This window comes from Carassius gibelio, chromosome A18 (assembly GCF_023724105.1).
Source record: "Carassius gibelio isolate Cgi1373 ecotype wild population from Czech Republic chromosome A18, carGib1.2-hapl.c, whole genome shotgun sequence".
NCBI lineage: Eukaryota > Metazoa > Chordata > Actinopteri > Cypriniformes > Cyprinidae > Carassius > Carassius gibelio.
This window is the reverse complement of record NC_068388.1, coordinates 15,588,378-15,609,691: the sequence shown is the minus strand read 5'-3', so window position 1 is coordinate 15,609,691 and position 21,314 is coordinate 15,588,378. Positions and strand designations below refer to the sequence as shown.

Below are 21,314 nucleotides of genomic sequence, written 5' to 3'. Positions count from 1 at the left end.
AGGTGATCAGAACGTCCCAAAGCTGCTCGTGGAACAGAGTGAAATGCATCCTTTATTGTGGTGTAACAGTGATCCAATATATTACTGTCTCTTGTGGGACAAGTAACATGCTGTCTGTATTTTGGCAGTTCACGGGACAGATTGGCTTTATTAAAGTCCCCGAGAATGATTAAAACAGAGTCCGGGTGTTGTTGTTCTGTCTCTGTGATCTGATCAGCGAGTTTCTGTAAAGCTGAGCTCACATGCGCTTGGGGATGGATGTAAACACTGACCAGAATGAACGAGTGAAACTCCCGCGGCGAATAGAACGGCTTGCAGTTAATGAAGAGTGTTTCGAGATTTGAGCAGCACGTCTTCTTTAACACAGTTACATCTGTACACCACCGTTCATTGATGTAAAAGCATGTCCCGCCGCCACGCGATTTCCCCGTTGATTCCCCGTTGATTCTGTGACATTCGCTTCTCGCGATCTCTGCATTGACACAGTTCGGTTGGATTACGATGCTCACCTTCGTGTCTTCAGGAGGACATATCAATTGATCAGCCTCCGCCAGACGTGACTGTCGTCTTCTCAGCTTTTTCTGCTGTGTTCTGCATTCAGGGCCGCCGCGCTCTCGTCGTTTTCACCTGCTCCCACGGCTGCCCGCCACGGATTTTTCCGATTTCTTCTCCGGTATGTCGCTTTCTATACATAACGCTTCTCCGGGGAATAGCCTATCACGGGCCTGCCCGGCCGCGTGTGGAGCACTCATCGCGGCTAAGGACCTTCACCCGTTCTGCGTGGTTTGCTTGGGCCTTAAACACGCTCAAGAAGCCTTAAAGAACGCGGAAAATTGCAGTCATTGCCTTATGCTGCCCAAAAATGTTTTACGACGCCGTCTTAAGGTTGCAGCGACCCAGTGCTCCGAGCTCGGTTTTACTGACTCAGATCTGGGACACGGTGACGACGACGCGCTACCGGGGGACTCCCGGGGCGCCTCCTCACTTGTTTGGGCTGACCAGCCCAATCCCGCATTCCCCGAAGAGGACATCTTCGCGGGCAACCTCATGCTCGCCGACGAACCGGCCGGTTCCGGCGATGAGGATGATGCGGCCCTTCTCGGGGTCTCAGAGGACGAGGATGCCATCCCGCCCTTTGGCGTTCCCCAGGCTAGCGGCCACGCAGCCCTGTCTCAGTCCATCCTCCTTGAAGTGTGTGAGCGAGCGGCCGCTCGCCTCAACATTGAGTGGCCGGCTCCACAGAGCGCCACCGACCAGGAGAGGGATATTTACGACGGAAAAGTGTTGGGATCTCCTCCCGGTCCGGGGAAACAACTCTTCCCCGTCCTTCCAGCGTGCGCTAAGCATATGAGGCACAACTGGAGCGAACCGCTCGACTTCAAACACGGCCTTTCGGGCCTTGAAGTAAAGGATATGGCAGCTCATGGTATGGGCGACCCCCCCGCTATCGAGCCTTCCATCGCCAGGCACCTTAACCCCGCTCAGGGCGGGCTGCTCGCTCCCCCTAAGCCGGTCTTGCCCAACAAGCTGGACCGTTTTTCTGCCTCAGTTCACCAGGCCGCATACAAGTCCTCGGCCTTGGCAGTCAGGGCCCTTAACGTCTCGTCTCTCCTCTCCGCTTACCAGGCGGAGATTTTGGACGAATTAGGGCAACAGCTAAAAAAGCGAACTCCTCCTCTACACTTGTGGAAGGAGATCCTCACGGTGAACGACCTCGTCCTTCGTAATGCTCGGCAGGCCGTCCAAGCCTGCGGGCGCTCTATGGCGCTTTCTGTGGTGGGAGAGCGCGCGCTCTGGCTTAACCTGTCAGGCCTTCCTGACAGTGAGAAGCGGCGCGTCGATGGAGCCCGATCGGGCTCTCTTCGGCCCCGCCGTCGCATTGATGCAACAACGGTGTGACGACAAAGAGAAGGAGGACGAGGCCTTCAAGTTATGTCTTCCTAAGGGGAAAAATCGACTCCCCCCGCGGCCGCGGCTGGAGGACCATCTAACCCTACCCCCATCGACTCGAAACGTAAGCGGCCTGCCTGATGTTCGATTGATGGAGGCATCGAGTCCGCGTGCATGGGCCACGAGCCCTTCGGACTCTCTCCCTGTCCCAGGACCCCCGTTCAAAAGACGCAGGGTCTCCCGCGGATGGATCGATTCCTCTCCGTTTGAGGCTGCCCAGCCCATGTGTTTAATGAACGGTGTGTGTTCCCCCCTCACGTTCAGGGGGTCTGTTGTGAGGAAAAGTGCAAAAGCAGTGTCACCACACCGCATACACTCTGTTCCCCTCACCCAACCAATAAAGGCTTCGGCCCCAGTGTTTCCCCAACACAAAACACACAGAAAAACAAAAAACACATTAAAACAAACGAATCAAATGAATTCGTTACGGAGAGAGGATCTCTCTCCGCAGAGAGAGTCCATCTCCCCGCGGAGAGAGGAAATCTGTCTGAACCCCTGCATGTTGCCCCTGGTGTGTCCACTAGATGGCGCCATTGCATCACAAATAAACCAGCTGGGCTTACACAGCCCCGCTGCAACTCGGGTGGGAACACTTGCGAATCACGAATGGGCTTGGCAAACTGTTTCGGCTCCCGAGTGGGTGATGCGTACTATATTGCAGGGATACAGACTGCAGTTTTCAATGAAACCCCCGCATTTCAACGGCGTTCTCTCTTCCCACACAGAAGAGAACGCCTCACACATTCTTAAAGAGGAAATATCCTCCCTCCTAAACAAGGGAGCGATTCAGATGGTGCCCCCCACTCTGATGAATCAGGGATTTTATTCTCGTTATTTCCTGGTCCCAAAAAAGGACGGCACTCTCCGCCCTATTCTGGACCTTCGTGTGTTAAACAAACATTTGAGGAAATACAATTTCAGAATGCTGACTCATGGCTCGCTCGCCCGTGCCATAAAACAGAACGACTGGTTCACATCGGTCGACCTGAAAGATGCTTTCTTCCATATAAGCATTTATCCGCCACACAGGAAGTTTCTTCGTTTCGCCTACCAAGGCACATGTTACGAATTCACAGTTCTGCCGTTTGGGCTCAGTCTAAGCCCCCGGTGTTTCTGTCTGTGTGCGGAGGCGGGTTTAGCACCCATGAGAATGTCAGGTATGAGGATTCTGACATACATAGACGATTGGCTAATCATAGCCGAATCGAAAGAGAAAGTGTTGCAGGACACCTGCCGTGTGCTCACGCACATCACATCTCTCGGGTTCAGAGTGAATGTGAGCAAGAGCAATTTTACACCCAGTCAGAATGTCATTTTCCTGGGTTTGGAGTTGAACTCAGTCTCCATGCGAGCGCGTCTCTCTCAAGAGCGCGTTCTCTCTCTAATAAACTGTCTGTCGCAGTTCAGAGAGGGGGCAAAAGTACAATATCGCACATGCCTCAGGCTGCAGGGTCTTATGGCTTCATCAATCCAGGTTGTACCGCTGGGACTCCTGAGAATGAGAGCGTTCATGAAATGGGTTTTGTTACTACATTTCAGCCCGACGCGCGATCTTTGCCGCTCTGTAATAGTGACGCGCGCCTGCTCGGCAGCCTTGCGCCACTGGAAGAGCGCAGACTTTTACGCACATGGAACCCCTCTGGGGACAGTTATGATGAGGAAAGTTGTGACGACAGATGCGTCCTTAACAGGCTGGGGCGCCACCCAGGAGGGCAGAACGGTGAACGGTCTGTGGCCGAGCAGACTACGTTCAGCGCACATAAATTATTTAGAGCTTATGGCCGTATGGAAAGCTCTGAATCATTTTCTGCCTCGCCTGCAGGGACATCATGTGCTCGTACGCTGCGACAATACCACGACAGTGGCTTATATCAACCGTCAGGGCGGCGTGCGCTGGTCGAAACTTCACGCTCTAGCTTACAAGCTTCTAGTGTGGAGCGGACGGGTTTTCCTGTCGTTACGCGCGACTCATGTTCCCGGCCTTCTAAACAGAGGCGCGGATCTTCTATCAAGGGGAAACCCAATCTACGGAGATTGACGCCTTCACCCGCAGATAGTGGATATGTTATGGATGAGATTTGGACAGGCAACCGTAGATCTATTCGCCTCGCGCGAAAACTACCATTGTCCTATGTTCTTCTCGCTAAAGGACGTGGACGCACCCCTCGGGGTAGATGCACTGGCCCACCCGTGGCCCAGAGTGCTGCTGTATGCCTTTCCTCCCCTGTGCCTGATAATTCCTACACTGGCCAGGGTGAGAGAGCAGGGCCTGTCTCTCATTCTGATAGCACCCAGGTGGCCCAAAGCACCATGGCTGGCGGAGATAGTCCCTCTGTTATATGTCGAGCCGTGGCGCCTCCCCCCCCGCACAGATCTTTTGTCCCAAGCGAACGGGGAGATTTATCACCCACACCCGGACAGGGTGGCTCTTTGGGCGTGGCCCGTGAGAGGACGAACCTAAGCGCACTGGGGCTTTCGCCGCGTGTGATTGCTACTATATAGAATGCCAGGGCCGTGTCTATGCGATTCTTGTATGGCAGTAAGTGGCAAGTGTTCGAAGGGTGGTTTGATGGGCGTGGTCTCACATCTTATCAGTGCTCAGTTCCTGATATTTTGTGTTTCCTCCAAGACCTCTTGGAAAAAGGCAGGTCTTTTTCCACAATTTAAGGTCTACTTGGCTGCGATTTCGGCCTTTCATGTGGGCTTTGAGGGCTCAACAGTCGGGCAACATCATCTAATCCGCAGATTTATGAAGGGTGCCTGAGTGGGACCTCTCCATGGTGTTGGAGGCTCTGTCTCAGTATCCTTTTAAACCTCTTGGAAGTATTTCCCTAAAGCTGCTGTCCTTCAAGACAGCTTTGCTCTTGGCCTTGGCATCAGCCAAACGTGTCAGTGAGCTACATGCACTTTCGGTTCATCCTTTGTGCACTAAATTTTTCTCTTAGTGGAGATATGGTTTCCCTTAAGCCTAATCCGGCCTTCATGCCGAAGTGCTTCCCTGCGTTCACTTCAGAGGTGTTGGAGCTGTCCGCTTTTGACCCTCCACCTTTTTCCTCCCGGGAGGATGAGAGGCTAAGTGCTCTGTGTCCCGTCCATGCTTTACGGACATATATGAACAGGACTAGTGCTTTCCGGAAGAGCGACCAGCTCTTTATTTCATGGGCATCCACTCATGGAGGGAATCCTATTTCTAAGCAACGCCTATCACATTGGCTTGTGAATGCTATAGCTTTGGCTTATGAATCAAAGGGAATGCAGCCACCAGGGAGCGTCAATAAAGGACATCTGCTCCGCTGCCATTTGGTCTTCTCCTTATACCTTTGTGCGTTATTACTGGCTGGTTGTCACCAGCATCTCGGTGGCACATTCGGTTTTAGGGGTGGGGTCCTCTTAGCCCTTCCCTGCAACCCTGCTGGAAGAGGTGAAGAAGGAGTGAATGGGCCGGCTGGCCATGCACATCCCTGTCACTAGCATGTTTTTACATTCCTTTTTCTGGGTGTATTTATATGCACATTGGTTATCATGTGTGTGATGCTAACATTTTTTCATGTGCTGCACATGCACAGCAGTCACGACTGTGCATCAGTATTGCAGGTTCATGAGTATGGGACGTGTCAGGCACCGCCTCTCTGGGGCGACCGTCCTTCTCTGGCTTTCAGAACCTCACTGTGAGTGTATTGGGCAATCGGGGAGCTGTCCATTTCTCTCCCATAGGTGGATCTCGGAACACGAGATGATGAAAGAGAACAATAGGTTACTGTCGTAACCCCGGTTCTCTGAAACATCGAGTGGAGAGATCCACCAGCTTTGCCCCGCTTGCCACACGAGAAGCGAATATACTTAACTGGGGAATAGCAGCGCTGCAGCCATTATTATACCCCTAGGTAAGGGGGCGGGCCCTTACCTGGCATTGGCTGCGCGCTTCTGTCTGTCTAGCCAGACTTGGTGCAATTGGATGCTTCTGCAGAGGTCAGGTACGGATGCCCTTCCCATAGGTGGATCTCTCCACTCGATGTTTCAGAGAACCGGGATTACGACAGTAACCTATTGATATCAAATGTCTACTTTGACCTTTCAAGCTTGAAAACTGTTGGAGGAGTCTCCCAAAACAATATTACAAACCTTATAAATAGCATAATAGGGGCATTTTAACATGATATCAGTATTTATTTTTTTATGTATAAAAATCTTTCAAACTTTTATATTTTCACCCCTGAGATTGTTATCTTAAGGACTATTCAAATAAAAATAAATGGATAAGTTGTCTATATATATATATATATATATATATATATATATATATATATATATATATATATATATTAGGGATGTCAAATTTCGATTATTTCCATGATCGATCGTCGTTTAAATTAACGATCAATTAATCGATTAATCGTTAACCATAATACTGCAAAATGCGTCTATTGCAGGCACGCAGTCAGCGGTATGACAGGATGTGCAAAAGCCACACACACATACAAAACGCTTTCTCACTTGAATTAAAGAGGTTTTAGTCTGAATAAAATGCTAGTAGCAGGATTATAAAATGAATAGATGCGATTATGATCATTTGATAAAATGAAGAGAGCGCGCCATACTTTTGAGGTCATTTTACTTTGTTGACAGTTTCCAATCCCGCACGGAGAACGCTGAACGCGCCTCTTTAAATGGTTTTGTGGTGCTCGTTGTTGTATTTTAAAGCACAATTGCAATGTTTTCAACTGACATTATTGTATAAAATTATCCGAAATGTGGAGCGCGTGTGACTGCGCTGCACATTAAGTGAACTACATCGGCGCTGCTGCACCAAAACACAGTTGCTCACATTAATTTGATCCTGCTGGATTCTGTCCTAGAAAATGTCAGATTTTTAAAAATCCGTCATACAGCGCATTAGATCGTGACAGTGCATGCGTGCAGACGAGGATGAGCGAGCGCGGCTTTGGCTAGATTTATTTGGAGGTTATTGCTCATGTCTCATTCGGCACAAATCGAAATGTTTCCATATTCGCAATGTATTTGAATGTTAAACTATTATTTATAATGTAAACTAGGCTTGTACTTAACACGCATTCGCATATAGACGGAAAAGATGATCCTCTTCATATGAGCAAAAACGTCCTTGGCATAACAGCAGAGTGGACCGGTATAATACGGTCTATTTAAACTGACCAGTGTAACCTTTTAATGTTTAGTTGACATTTTATTTTGATAATGAACAGACTGCGATGTAAGTTTGAATCGCTAGAATATACGTGTGCAGCAGGCTCCGGGGCGATCGAAACAGCTGAGACATTAAAAAAAATATATATATTTTCCGCAAAAGTGTTTACTTTCATTTGTGCACACTCATAATAAAAACAGAAGATTTGTGCTCTTGTAAAATAAAGCAAACAAATAGAATGCGTTGTCATCCTTTTTTTTTTTTGTGAACTTATGGAGCGCCCACACTTCTGTTTTAAATCCGTTAATCTTAATTAGCCTATTTAAGTCGGATATATTTCGCATAGCCTATTTAAAAAAAAAAAACAAAAAAAAAAAAAACATGAAAACAAATTGTTATTTTTATGTTGGGCCTATTACTTAGTAGGCTATAAATTTTCCTTAAAGCATCCCATTTTGTCCCAGGGCTTAGAACCTGTGCCCTAGTCAGGTCCATGCAGAAACTTGTGAACGATGCTCGGCGTCACCGTTTAGTGACAGCAGTGAATGCTCCAGGAATGTGTCGGTCACAGCGCCTATTAATCGCTGTTTTGAATCCAGCAATTATTTATTTAGAAATGATAAGATCTGATTATGACAAGTGTGGTATAAAAGCTTTGTTTATTAGAGGAATAATAGGTTAACTGGAAAATGTTAGATCGCGACCATGCTTTTGGACCCCATAGTCTTCATTTACGCGGCTTAGTTCTGGTTTGCCGGTTGGTCACGAATTTCCACAAATTCAGTATATTTAGGCATCGTTTCTTTTCCTAAATCTTCATAGTCTAACCCTCTAATTTCCCAGGTTTATTTTATTATCTTTTGCTTTTAATAACTGTTTTCGCATCTCTTACTGTGGTAAACATGGGTAGGGAAATTAAAGATTTCATGAATTAAGAATTCGTTCGATTTATTAATTTGTTCCCTTATTTCACTTAAATCATGGGTTATTTAGGGAACAAAATTAATGAAACATGTACAATTGCCACATTAATAATTCGTAGGAATGAATTAACAAGTTGTAGGAATGAATAGACTATCTGTCCTGTCACTGTGTCCCGCAGCCCTGCCAAGCGCACGATATAAAACAGTTATCTGATGAAATGATTAGTAACTACATTTCTATTGCATTTAATGTTGAAGAACTTTTATGTTGTTTCTATTTTAATGTACTTTAAAGTTTAAATCACATTAAAAGCTTAATTTGTACATTGTGAATGAATGATGATGCTTTTATATATCGTCACCGTCACTCACAGCCGCTCGCACGTGTTGAGTGCGCATGAGCCGTACGCAGCCCAACATTGAATCGGTTAACCGACCATCGATAGCCTTAATCGATTGCATCTCTTATCGACAATTAATCGATCATCGATTAATCGTTGACATCCCTAATATATATATATTAAAATCCATTTGTATCAATGTTTGCTTGATATCCAGGCTACTCAAGTAAGATCAGCCAGATGCCAGTCATCCTCACCCCACTGCACTTTGATCGTGACCCGCTGCAGAAGCAGCCGTCCTGCAGACGGTCCGTCGTCATCAGAACCTTCATCACCAGTGACTTCATGACCGGCATCGCCGCTACTCCAGACAACCAAATCCCCGAAGAGGTGAGAGATCAAATCCTTTGTATACACGTAAACCCTTCATCATTTCCACACACTAACCCGTGCTCCTCTGGCCACAGGTGGTTCTCAAGATGGTCAATGAGATCAAGAAAATCCCAGGCATCTCCAGAGTGATGTATGACCTGACGTCCAAGCCACCGGGAACCACAGAGTGGGAGTAGAACACTGGACTGTTGTACCTTCTGATTTATCCTTGTCGACTCCTCTTCTACCTCCCCTTTTCCCAGTACTGCTACATTCCCCCCAAATCCTTTTTCTCCACTCCCGCCACCCTCTTTAGTCACGCCGCCCTGTCATTGTCCCACTGAGACCAGAACATTCCCGACAATGGCTGGTTGTACTGTGATTGGCGTTAAACTGACAACGCCACTTCAGTTCCGCCTCATTATCTGGGGTCGGTTGTAATATTGGTATTATATTTGTTGTTATTATCCTCATCACTGATGATAATGATGATACAATTACTTTTTTTTTTTTTGTTAAATGCTTTGTGACAGGTCACTCCTCCATGCTTTCTGTTGTAGCCACTGAAGGTCTAAGATCATTTTAGGGCAGTTGACTGTCCATGTGCAGCATGACACGAAGAAAGCCGTTTTTTAATCAAATCCACTCATTTAAGGGTTAAGCTCCATGTGTTGCTGCTTTCTGCCTTTAAGATAAACTTGTTTTCATTGACTCCGTTTGTGCAGTGTTGATTTCGGTTTGGATTTCTTACCTGAATCCTTCTATGGAAGTGACAGGTAAAGAATAGCAGTAGTAGCTCCTTAAACAGGACCAGTCGATGATAATTTGCCAAATACAGATGAGATCAGACAGTTTGCTGAATGACGGTCTTGCGCTGTGGACTGGTTGGTTTATCACAGAGGTCTTGCTGTGTAGGAGACTCCTAAATCTGGAGGCCTCCTGAAATTTGTGCCTGTTTTATCTTCTTTTTTTCTTTTTGGTTTTCAGGGATAAGACTATTTTATGGTGAATTATTTTCTTCTGTCTTTTCAGGCAAATGATTTTTGAGATTTGAATAGTGAAAAGTGAGAAAGTGTGTTATTACTGATGTCTGCATTTTTACATCACCATCATGAGTTTGCCAAGGCTGGTCTTATAAACATGTAAGATCAACAGTGACAGTGTACTTATTTTCACCGATAAAGGCCTTTTCTTTTCTTTTTTGTTTTCTTTTCGCGTGTGTGCTAGTTAGAGCAATAGGGTTTTCAAAGGCAAATGAAAGGAGATTTACAGGAGGAGGAAGAATAGGTGATTGACAGGACACCAGATGAGGGGCATCATCCTGCAAAGAACGCCAAGTCTTTTTGAGCTAGGTTGGGCTTAACTGAATTTGGACCCCAAGTTAGTCAATATTTGAGTCCTCCTGTGTGTGTGGCCTCATTATTAATATTCCACCCCATCAACAGAAGCTTGTTCTTATGTATAGAGAGAGGGGGCTTTGATCGGGCTCAAATGGAGTTCTGTGTCAAGCCCTTTGTCTAATTTATGATGTAGAGAATTGTTGTGGTATGAATAACTTGCTTGGTATTTATTGTCTTTAAAGATTTAATTTCAAACCGTTCTGTTGTCATTATAGCAAAAACTCAATGCAAGATGAACTTCTCGTCTTAATCGCAAATGTTGTTCTTAATGTCTTTTTTTCAGTGTCACATTTGCCATGTGTATATTTTTCTAATAGAAATCCAGCTAACAAATTTAAATTCCTAGTGGGTAAACTGCAATATTACATGATATTCAGTTTAATTTATGCAATTCTGTGTTGATTTCCCCTCCACCCTTCACTTTTTTTTTTCTTTTTTTTTTTTGTCTAAACCTGAACAATGCTGTTTTACCTTAGTATTGTGCCTCAGACCAAGCCACCGCATGCAGTTTGAAACTGATATTTGTATAATGCAAACTGAGCTTTAATAAAGAACTCTGTGTTCAGATTTCTCTCATCACAAGATCTTTGATTGATTGATTGATCACATGTACAGTAGTTTGCATTTGGTTCACACTTCCGGTGTAGTTCATTACAAATGTAGAACATCTCATACTATAAAATATAAATATACATTTTGTGCAAAGCTGTTATATGCGTGCATGTGATGAAATTTATTGATATTGCTGTGTGTGTAGGAGACCACAATGATGTTTTGAGAAATCTTTGCATAACCATCTGAAATATTAAGGGAAAAGGTGTAATATTAACCGAACCCGCCTCCGTCTATTGTGTTAGTGTTAATTTAGGTGCTATTGTAGTTTTATTTCCATTTAGCATTATTTCAGTTAGCTGGCAATTCCTTTTCATGTTTGATTTTTATTTTTTTTTTTTTTATGTAATATTTTTTTTTTTTTGTTGCTTTGTTTCAATTGATGAACATATTTAATAGTTTCAGATAACAATAACAAAACTGTCACAAATTACCTGATTTTCCACTTTCACGTGGGATTCGTGGAATTATTGCAGGACTCTTAACAAACCCCCCCCCCCAAAAAAAACAAGAAAAATTCCTGTCTTTGTGTGGCAAATGAGGTGTTTATCATTAGAAAATAAGGTAAATGGGCCCACTAGTGGACCAAGTTACTATTGCAGCCCACAATATACTATTATATTTCTTAATCCAAAGACATTTTACATTTATTCTTCAGATGTTTTTGCACACATTTTTATTACAGCTGGCTGAAAAACAGTCCCACAGCATCAGTTTTCATCTGTGGCTTTTTATATTCGCACTTCATAAAACAAATTCAATTCAATTCAAGTTTATTTGTATAGCGCTTTTTACAAAATAAATCGTTACAAAGCAACTTTACAGAAAATTATGTTTCTACAATATTTAGTAGTAGCTAGTAATTTGTGCACATTTGACAGGATTTTAGAAAAAATAAAAATAATAATAATAATACAAGACGTAGTCAGCTAGACGATGAACTATCAATATTATTAATTAAGTTATTATATGATTCAGTCACACATTTAGCAATAATTGTTAGTTCTGTTTGTTGATTCAAGGTTAGCATCATTTGGGGTCCTCTGAGGGTCAGCATCATCTCTTCTCAGGTGTTCTGGATCCAGACTGGAGCTTGTGTAAATCCTAGTTACCACGGGATGTAAATCCCGTGGCGAAACATAGAAACAAAATACAGACATCATTAGCATAGCTGCTGATCCAACAAAGTAAAATTAGTTTAACCCAAGCTAATGAATAAAAATGCACCTTTGAACAGATGCAACTACACTCACAATTAAAAAGATACATTATTCGAATGCTTGGCGAAAGAGATGTGTTTTTAATCTAGATTTAAACAGAGAGAGTGTGTCTGAACCCCGAACATTATCAGGAAGGCTATTCCAGAGTTTGGGAGCCAAATGTGAGAAAGCTCTACCTCCTTTAGTGGACTTTGCTATCCTAGGAACGACCAAAAGTAGAGCGTTTTGTGACCTTAGGGTGCGTGATGGGTTGTAGCGTGGTAGAAGGCTAGTTAGGTACGCTGGGGCTAAACCATTTAGGGCCTTATAGGTAAGTAATGATAATTTGTAACTGATACGGAACTTAATAGGTAGCCAGTGCAGAGACTGTAAAATTGGGGTAATATGATCATATTTTCTTGACCTGGTAAGGACTCTAGCTGCTGCATTTTGGACTACCTGTAGCTTGTTTATTGAAGAAGCAGGACAACCACCTAGAAGTGCATTACAATAGTCCAGTCTAGAGGTCATGAATGCATGAACTAGCTTTTCTGCATCAGAAACAGATAACATGTTTCGTAGCTTGGCAATGTTTCTAAGATGGAAGAATGCAGTTTTTGTAACATTGGAAATATGATTTTCAAAAGACAAATTGCTGTCTAATATAACACCCAGATTTCTGACTGTAGAGGAAGTAACAGTACATCCGTCTAGTTGCAGATTGTAATCATACAATTAGTTAGTATCTCTGTCTTATCCGAATTTAATTGGAGAAAATTGTGTGTCATCCAATCTTTTACATTTTTAACACACTCTGTTAGCTTAGATAATTGGGAAGTTTCATCTGGTCTCGTTGAGATATATAGCTGAGTATCATCAGCATAACAGTGGAAGCTAATTCCGTATTTTCTAATAATATTACCAAGGGGCAACATATATATTGAAAATAGAAGGGGACCTAGGACAGATCCTTGTGGCACTCCATATTTTACTGATGATAAATGAGATGACTCCCCATTTAAGTAAACAAAATGGTAGCGATCGGACAGGTAGGATCTAAACCATCTTAGAGCCTGCCCTTGAATACCTGTATAGTTTTGTAATCGATCTATGAGTATGTCATGATCTATGGTGTCAAACGCAGCACTAAGATCAAGTAAGACTAGAAATGAGATGCAGCCTTGGTCTGACGCAAGGAGCAGGTCATTTGTAATTTTAACAAGTGCAGTTTCTGTGCTATGATGGGGCCTGAAACCTGAGTGAAATTCTTCATACAGATCATTTTTATGCAGGAAGGTGCTCCATTGAGCAGACACAACTTTCTCTAAAATTTTAGACATAAATGGAAGATTTGAAATAGGCCTATAATTTGCCAGTACACTAGGATCTAGTTTTGGTTTCTTAATAAGAGGCTTGATAACCGCCAGCTTGAATGGTTTTGGGACGTGTCCTAAAGTTAACGACGAGTTTATGATATTGAGAAGCGGTTCTTCGGCTACAGGTAACAGCTCTTTCAGTAATTTAGAGGGTACAGGATCTAATAAACATGTTGTTGGTTTAGATACAGTGATAAGTTTATTTAGCTCTTCCTGTCCTATGGTTGTAAAACACTGCAGTTTATCTTTGTGTGCGATGGATGAAACTGAAGTGTTAGATGTTGTAGAATCTACATTCGCTATTGTATTTATCAGTGAAGAAATTCATAAAGTCATTACTATTTAACGTTGGTGGAATATTTGAATCAGGTGGCATCTGGTAATTTGTTAACTTAGCCACTGTGCTAAATAAAAACCTTGGATTGTTTTGGTTATTTTCTATGAGTTTGTGGATATGCTCTGCCCTAGCAGTTTTTAGAGCCTGTCTATAGCTGGACATACTGTTTTTCCATGCAATTCTAAAAACTTCTAAGTTAGTTTTTCTCCATTTGCGTTCAAGACTACAAGTTAATTTCTTGAGAGAGTGAGTATTACTGTTATACCATGGTACAGTACGTTTTTCTCTAACTTTTTTCAATTTGATTGGGGCAACAGCTTCTAATGTATTAGAGAAAATAGTGCCCATGTTGTCAGTAATTTCGTCTAATTCGTGTGTATTTTTGGGTACAATTAGCAGTTGAGATAGATCAGGCAGGTTATTTGCGAATCTTTCTTTGGTGGCTGGAACAATAGTTCTGCCCAGATGGTATCGCTGCGACATATAGTTAATATCAGTTATACGCAGCATGCACGATACAAGGAAATGGTCTGTAATATCATCACTTTGAGGTACAATATCTATAGCAGTAAGATCGATTCCATGCGATATAATTAAGTCTAGTGTATGATTAAAACGATGAGTGGGCCCGGTGACATTTTGCTTGACTCCAAAGGAGTTTATTAGGTCAGTAAACGCAAGTCCTAATGTATCATTTGCATTATCAACGTGAATATTAAAATCTCCCATGATTAGCGCCTTATCAACTGTAACTAGAAGGTCTGAGAGGAAATCTGCAAATTCTTTTAGAAATTCTGTATACGGCCCTGGTGGTCTATACACAGTAGCCAGAGCAAGAGATACATTAGATTTCTTTTGCATGTCTGACAGAGTAACATTTAGCAGAAGTATTTCAAAAGAGTTAAACCTGTATCCTGTTTTCTGGGTAACATTGAGAATATCACTATATATTGTTGCAACACCCCCGCCACGACCAGTCTGACGGGGCTCATGCTTATAACAGTAGTTTGGTGGAGTAGACTCATTTAGACCAAAATAATCATTTGGTTTTAGCCAGGTTTCAGTCAAGCAGAGTAAATCAAAACTATTATCTGTGATCATTTCATTTACAATAACTGCTTTTGGTGCGAGTGATCTAATATTTATGAGCCCAAACTTAAAAAATTGTTTTTGTTCATTTACTTTACATTTTTCTGGTTTAATTACGATAAGATTTTTTATAGATCCTACATTATATTTATATTTTGACCTCACTATTCGGGGAACAGACACAGTCTTAATAGGTTTTACAGCGCAAGTAACTTTAGCATTTAAGCGGTTGGAACAAAACTCATCATAATGGTTATTTGAGAATTGTTAAATGTTTTAAAATATGTATTCAACTACACAAGTTATGTCATAAGTGTAATATATTGTTGTTTTGCCAATTTCTCAGCTCTAGAAAATTCATTATGATGTTCTAACACTGCATTGAGGTAAGTGAGCTTTTGCCAGATTTATCATTATGTGTAAAATCAAGTCTATTCAGGTTATGTTGAAAATATCTTATATATATATTACATCAAAGGTCCTCTGTCAACACAATATTTTCAGATAAAATGGCCTGTTAAAACATGCAAGTAGTTAAAGTAATGACTAGTGATGTTTCAGTGAAGTGTTAAGAGCAGTTATTATTGTGTAATGTGGCAGGCTCTTGTTTGTGAACTCACTGTGCTTGTGTGTGTTACTCCCTTTCACTTGGGAAGGGGGCTCAGGTGTGTGTTGCTGTGCTGATTGAAGGGCATGTAGTGACAAGCACATCCACAAACAGCAAGATCTAAAAGGAAAGTAAAGATATAGTATCAAGTCTATTATAGAGCTAAACAGCAGGGGAGGTTCAAGCACCAGTGCTGTCACGGAACAAGCTGAAGCATGCTGATCACAATTAAATTGAACCATCACCTTCATCTGTCTCTGCAGTAACTGTCCCAGTCAGTAGAATAATCTTTAATTAAAATGTTGTCAGTGTCTGAAAAAAAAAGATATTATTTTTTTCTTCAGTTTCACTTGTTAGATTTAGGGACAAGTCTGGAGAGAGAAATAGATCAAATATTAATAATGCAATAAACAAATATATATATACACACACCATGGACAAAAATAAAATATACTCCATTTGCTTATATTTTGTATATATATGTGGGGGTGTGTGTGTGTGTGTGTAAAATTTAATTATTTATTTGTATTGTATAATTTAATTATTTGCTATCAAAACAAATCAAAATCAAAATTATAAATGAAGGCATTTCCCCCGAGATGTATTAATATTGTCCTTATCCAGTTTATTTATTTATTTATGTATTTGAAATTTGATTTGAAATTATTTTGTTAAAGATCTTTTCTGTCAATTTAATCAATCAATAAATGTATTTTCTTCTAAAACAAACAAATATATATATATATATATATATATATATATATCATACTGACTCCAACCTCTTGAACAACAGTGTATGTAAAAAATACTTCAAGAGAATCAATTAAATGAAATAAATTCTCAATCAAAATGGTACAAAAGAAGCTGTAAATCATGCTTCTCAACTATACAGCTTTCTACATTTTGCCCAGCTAGATTTAGTTTTTTAGTGTATGGAGTTTTCTTAAACAATATTATAATAGTTATAATAATATTATAATAGTTACTTGATTCATCACAAAGTGCTTCTGAGTAAATACATTTCCGTTTCAGTCGTTCACTCTCTACATCACGTTGGATGACAAACGAATTGGAATCTTGCTTAGAGAAACCAATCCACAGTGTAAATGAAATGAGCCAGTAAACATTGGCATGTGATTATTGCATCCAGTTGCCACTGATCAGGGCATGAGTGTAAGTAGGCAGCAGGTGCACATCGTTTTGCTCCTGACTACTCTTCTACTTCTTGTTGGCGGTACGGCGCTTCAGTGGCAGTGGTTTCCTGTGTCGGGTGGGTTGCACATATCAGGCCGCACTAACCCCTGTTTGTGATGCAGGTGGCCATCTCCCCTGTGCTCTTCAGCATGCTGAAAGAGCTTTCTCCCTAAAAGAACATTCGTGCTATAGACAAAGTATCACCCGATGATACGTGATGGCAAACCCTCCAGGGAACCAACCCTCGGGGTACCATTGCTCCTTTTGCAACCCTCTTGCACTGTGCAACCAGTTGAGTTGCCAGTGGAACATGCTGGGCCCTCTTCAAGGAGCCTACCAGTGGAAACCGACCTGCTAACTCCTCCTCCCTCACCACTCTTGACAGTGGTATACGGGGGTTCCCCTAGTGGAGTGGTCAGTTGTGATGCAGTCGTGTCCTAATACTACCTCCACCCGGCAGGGCAAACTGTGCCTCTCCTCCCAGGGTCTATAGGTACTCATCTGGTCTGTCTGGCGATGCTTATGGGCCTTTGGAGAAGCTGCCTCCACCTTACATGCTACGTCGTTACTACAGGTTCTTCAGACTAAAGCACTGACGGACCTGCATGAGGGTGGTCACGATCCGGAAGTACTAAAAGAACCCCAAACCACAACTGATCTCGCGCTCCGAGTGACAAAGGTCACTGTGTGTCACTGTTTGTTTGGTCGACATGAGGGATGCTGACAAAGTTCTGTTCCTCAAGGTCCCTGTGTCCCAAACTGGCAACACAGTCGAGGCAACACAGTCGAGAACATGGCCAAGCAGTTCTCAGCTGCACAGTGGCAGACTCAGATGATCCGACTTTCTGCCCCGGTCGGCAGCTGTTGCCTCCACCAATCTGCCGGCCGCAGTGGCCCAGCCTGCTCATCTCCAAGGGTGGCCCCCTGTGTCCACTATGGATCGGTGAGTTGGCATTTGATTTGAACACCTGGCATCCCTGTGAAATGATTCTCATTCATGCTTGAATATGAATCGCCTATGAGTGAAAGTCATGAATGTCATGATTCATTATATCTAGAAGAGAAGACAAACATGCCAAAGAACTCAGCTGTGGGGGACATCATAAATAGAACGCAGCAGCAGTTTACTGTCGGGAATTTGTTGCGCCATGCCACGCCGCACCGCATCTAGTCTAGATAGCATAACAGGTTCTATTGTAGTTTGTCGTGGCACGTCGTCCAGTATATACACATATACAGTATTGTTCAAAATAATAGCAGTACAATGTGACTAACCAGAATAATCAAGGTTTTTCGTATATTTTTTTTATCGCTACGTGGCAAACAAGTTACCAGTAGGTTCAGTAGATTCTCAGAAAACAAATGAGACCCAGCATTCATGATATGCACGCTCTTAAGGCTGTGCAATTGGGCAATTAGTTGAATTAGTTGAAAGGGGTGTGTTCAAAAAAATAGCAGTGTGGCATTCAATCACTGAGGTCATCAATTTTGTGAAGAAACAGGTGTGTATCAGGTGGCCCCTATTTAAGGATGAAGCCAACACTTGTTGAACATGCATTTGAAAGCTGAGGAAAATGGGTCGTTCAAGACATTGTTCAGAAGAACAGCGTACTTTGATTAAAAAGTTGATTAGAGAGGGGAAAACCTATAAAGAGGTGCAAAAAATGATAGGCTGTTCAGCTAAAATGATCTCCAATGCCTTAAAATGGAGAGCAAAACCAGAGAGACGTGGAAGAAAACGGAAGACAACCATCAAAATGGATAGAAGAATAACCAGAATGGCAAAGGATCAGCCAATGATCACCTCCAGGATGATCAAAGACAGTCTGGAGTTACCTGTAAGTACTGTGACAGTTAGAAGACGTCTGTGTGAAGCTAATCTATTTTCAAGAATCCCCCGCAAAGTCCCTCTGTTAAAAAAAAGGCATGTGCAGAAGAGGTTACAATTTGCCAAAGAACACATCAACTGGCCTAAAGAGAAATGGAGAAACATTTTGTGGACTGATGAGAGTAAAATTGTTCTTTTTGGGTCCAAGGGCCACAGGCAGTTTGTGAGACGACCCCCAAACTCTGAATTCAAGCCACAGTACACAGTGAAGACAGTGAAGCATGGAGGTGCAAGCATCATGATATGGGCATGTTTCTCCTACTATGGTGTTGCGCCTATTTATCGCATACCAGGGATCATGGATCAGTTTGCATATGTTAAAATACTTGAAGAGGTCATGCCCTTGAAATGGTTGTTTCAACAAGACAATGACCCAAAACACACTAGTAAACGGGCAAAGTCTTGGTTCCAAACCAACAAAATTAATGTTATGGAGTGGCCAGCCCAATCTCCAGACCTTAATCCAATTGAGAACTTGTGGGGTGATATCAAAAATGCTGTTTCTGAAGCAAAACCAAGAAATGTGAATGAATTGTGGAATGTTGTTAAAGAATCATGGAGTGGAATAACAGCTGAGAGGTGCCACAAGTTGGTTGACTCCATGCCACACAGATGTCAAGCAGTTTTAAAAAACTGTGGTCATACAACTAAATATTAGTTTAGTGATTCACAGGATTGCTAAATCCCAGAAAAAAAAAATGTTTGTACAAAATAGTTTTGAGTTTGTACAGTCAAAGGTAGACACTGCTATTTTTTTGAACACACCCCTTTCAACTAATTGCCCAATTGCACAGCCTTAAGAGCGTGCATATCATGAATGCTGGGTCTTGTTTGTTTTCTGACAATCTACTGAACCTACTGGTAACTTGTTTGCCACGTAGCAATAAAAAATATACTAAAAACCTTGATTATTCTGGTTAGTCACATTGTAGTGCTATTATTTTGAACAAAACTGTATATATATATATATATATATATATATATATATATATATATATATATGTATATATATTGTGACGAGCACTCCCAGAGGAATCAGCGTCGCCCTGGAAACCAACGGAGAACACCTGCACGTCCTTGTCACGGGCTGATCGGTCACAGCTGCTCCCCATCAGCCCACACACTTTTAAGCAGCACACGCTGGACTCAAACGAGTTTTCTTGAACCGAATGCAACACTGGTCTAATCCCTCTCTCTACACTTTGCAGAAAGCAGCGAGTGACCGACAGCCCAGCCACTTTGGAGCACGTTTGGACACCCACTTTCAATAAATAAATCCACCCTCCGGGGCTTTTGATTTCACGTACCTCTTGTCGAGTGATTCTTCACCCCGTGACTAATATATATATATATATGGTGTTGAAAGAAGAATATGTTCAGTCCCCTCCCACAGAGGCTTCAAATATTCAGTGTTGATTACTAACGAAGCTTCAAGGCTCAAAATTTTTTATTTGGACCAGCCCTAGTATCCACCCCCACTCCCGTGGTGCATTGGCAGCAGCCTCAAGCAAGCGCCACTGTGGAGCTGGGTGTAGGCAGAATGCTTCGCCATCCAGCCCCCGTCAACCTGTGAGCGGAAGAGCAAGAGGCCTCAGGACGGGCGACCCAGAGAGAGAGGGAACTGCTGTTTGGGGGATGGGGGATGCACCTCTTCCTCCCCCGGAGAAGGGCCAGGTGGAGAATCTGGTTTCCAAAAATCAGGTTTTCTCTGTCTCTGGGTCCCAAGAGGACATAGATAGTCACGGACGGACCGACACTCTCTTGCGAGCAGGCAGCAGTGTGCAGTTCGATAGCGTCATCAAAGGCCCTACTCATAAACCCACTGCCAAACCATGGAACCAGGTAAATCCGGTCTTCAGGTCCCTGCGTTCCACATCGCTGCCCCACGTTGGTCGTCCCACTGGTCCAACTTGTGTAGTATCTGGGTGCCTGTGTGACATCTTTGGGAGCATCCGTCCCTGAGATTGATTTGCCGCGATCGACCTTGAAGGATATGTACTTTCATGTGTCATTCCTTCTGCACCACAGATTATTATTGCGGTTTGCGTTTGAAGGACGAGCATATCAGTATGAGGTCCTGCCCTCTGGACTGTCCCTTTCACCCCGTGCAGGCAGAAATGGCGGAACATCCAGTGCCAGGTCCTCACTCGATGAATCCATGAGAACTGGTAGAGGGCTGGGTTCCATATGTAGAGACCTAAGTGGATAACATGTGTGTAAAGTCCATGGTATAGCCTCAGAGCCCATGTTCCATCCGGCAGACTTCCTGCTATTTTCCAAGAGGGTTACAGTCACCTCTAATCTTCCATATGCTCCTAGATGGTTGTGCTCTGAGCAGCCGGGTCACTGGCTCAGCTCCTCAAATATGCGCTACACCTGCTGCCTACTTATACACATGCTGTGCTGTCACGCAGCAGTGGGATGCAATAATTGCATGCCAATGTGCATAGGCTCCTTTTGTTTGCAGTCTAAGTGGATTGGTCCCTATAATTGAGATCCCAATTTGTCGGTCATCCAACGTGACGTCTCCATTCCCTCCTTCACAGAACGAGAGTGACATTCGTAACTGAGACAATATCAGATATCTACTGCATCTATACTTCATAAGCATTGGTACATTACTAAATAAACACAGAAAAGGGGTGGGCGCTATACCGTTATGAAAGTGACTACTGGTATTACGTTGTTCCATGATATGGATATTGCTATACCGTGGATACCGTTATATGTTCATGAATTCAGATTTTGCCTGTATATAGTTTTGTTCAATTTGGTATGCTTTGCAAATTTGAACACAAATGACGATTTAATGTTTTTGTACTCCGTGTGCAACGCTGTATTACACAGGCATTAGTTATCAAA

The 21,314-nt window shown here is 42.9% G+C and overlaps 1 protein-coding gene across 1 annotated transcript in view; it reads left to right on the top strand.

The window, feature by feature from the left end:
• Window positions 1–10,732, top strand: part of LOC127934355 (GMP synthase [glutamine-hydrolyzing]-like) — a 28,010-nt gene extending 17,278 nt beyond the window's left edge. Inside the window, exons 15-16 of the mRNA XM_052531680.1 lie at window positions 8,596–8,768; window positions 8,846–10,732. Of these exons, the coding sequence (XP_052387640.1) occupies window positions 8,596–8,768; window positions 8,846–8,947 (275 nt within the window). The 3' untranslated portion in view covers window positions 8,948–10,732. The remainder of the gene's footprint in view (window positions 1–8,595; window positions 8,769–8,845) is intronic.
• The last annotated feature ends 10,582 nt before the right edge of the window (window positions 10,733–21,314 follow it).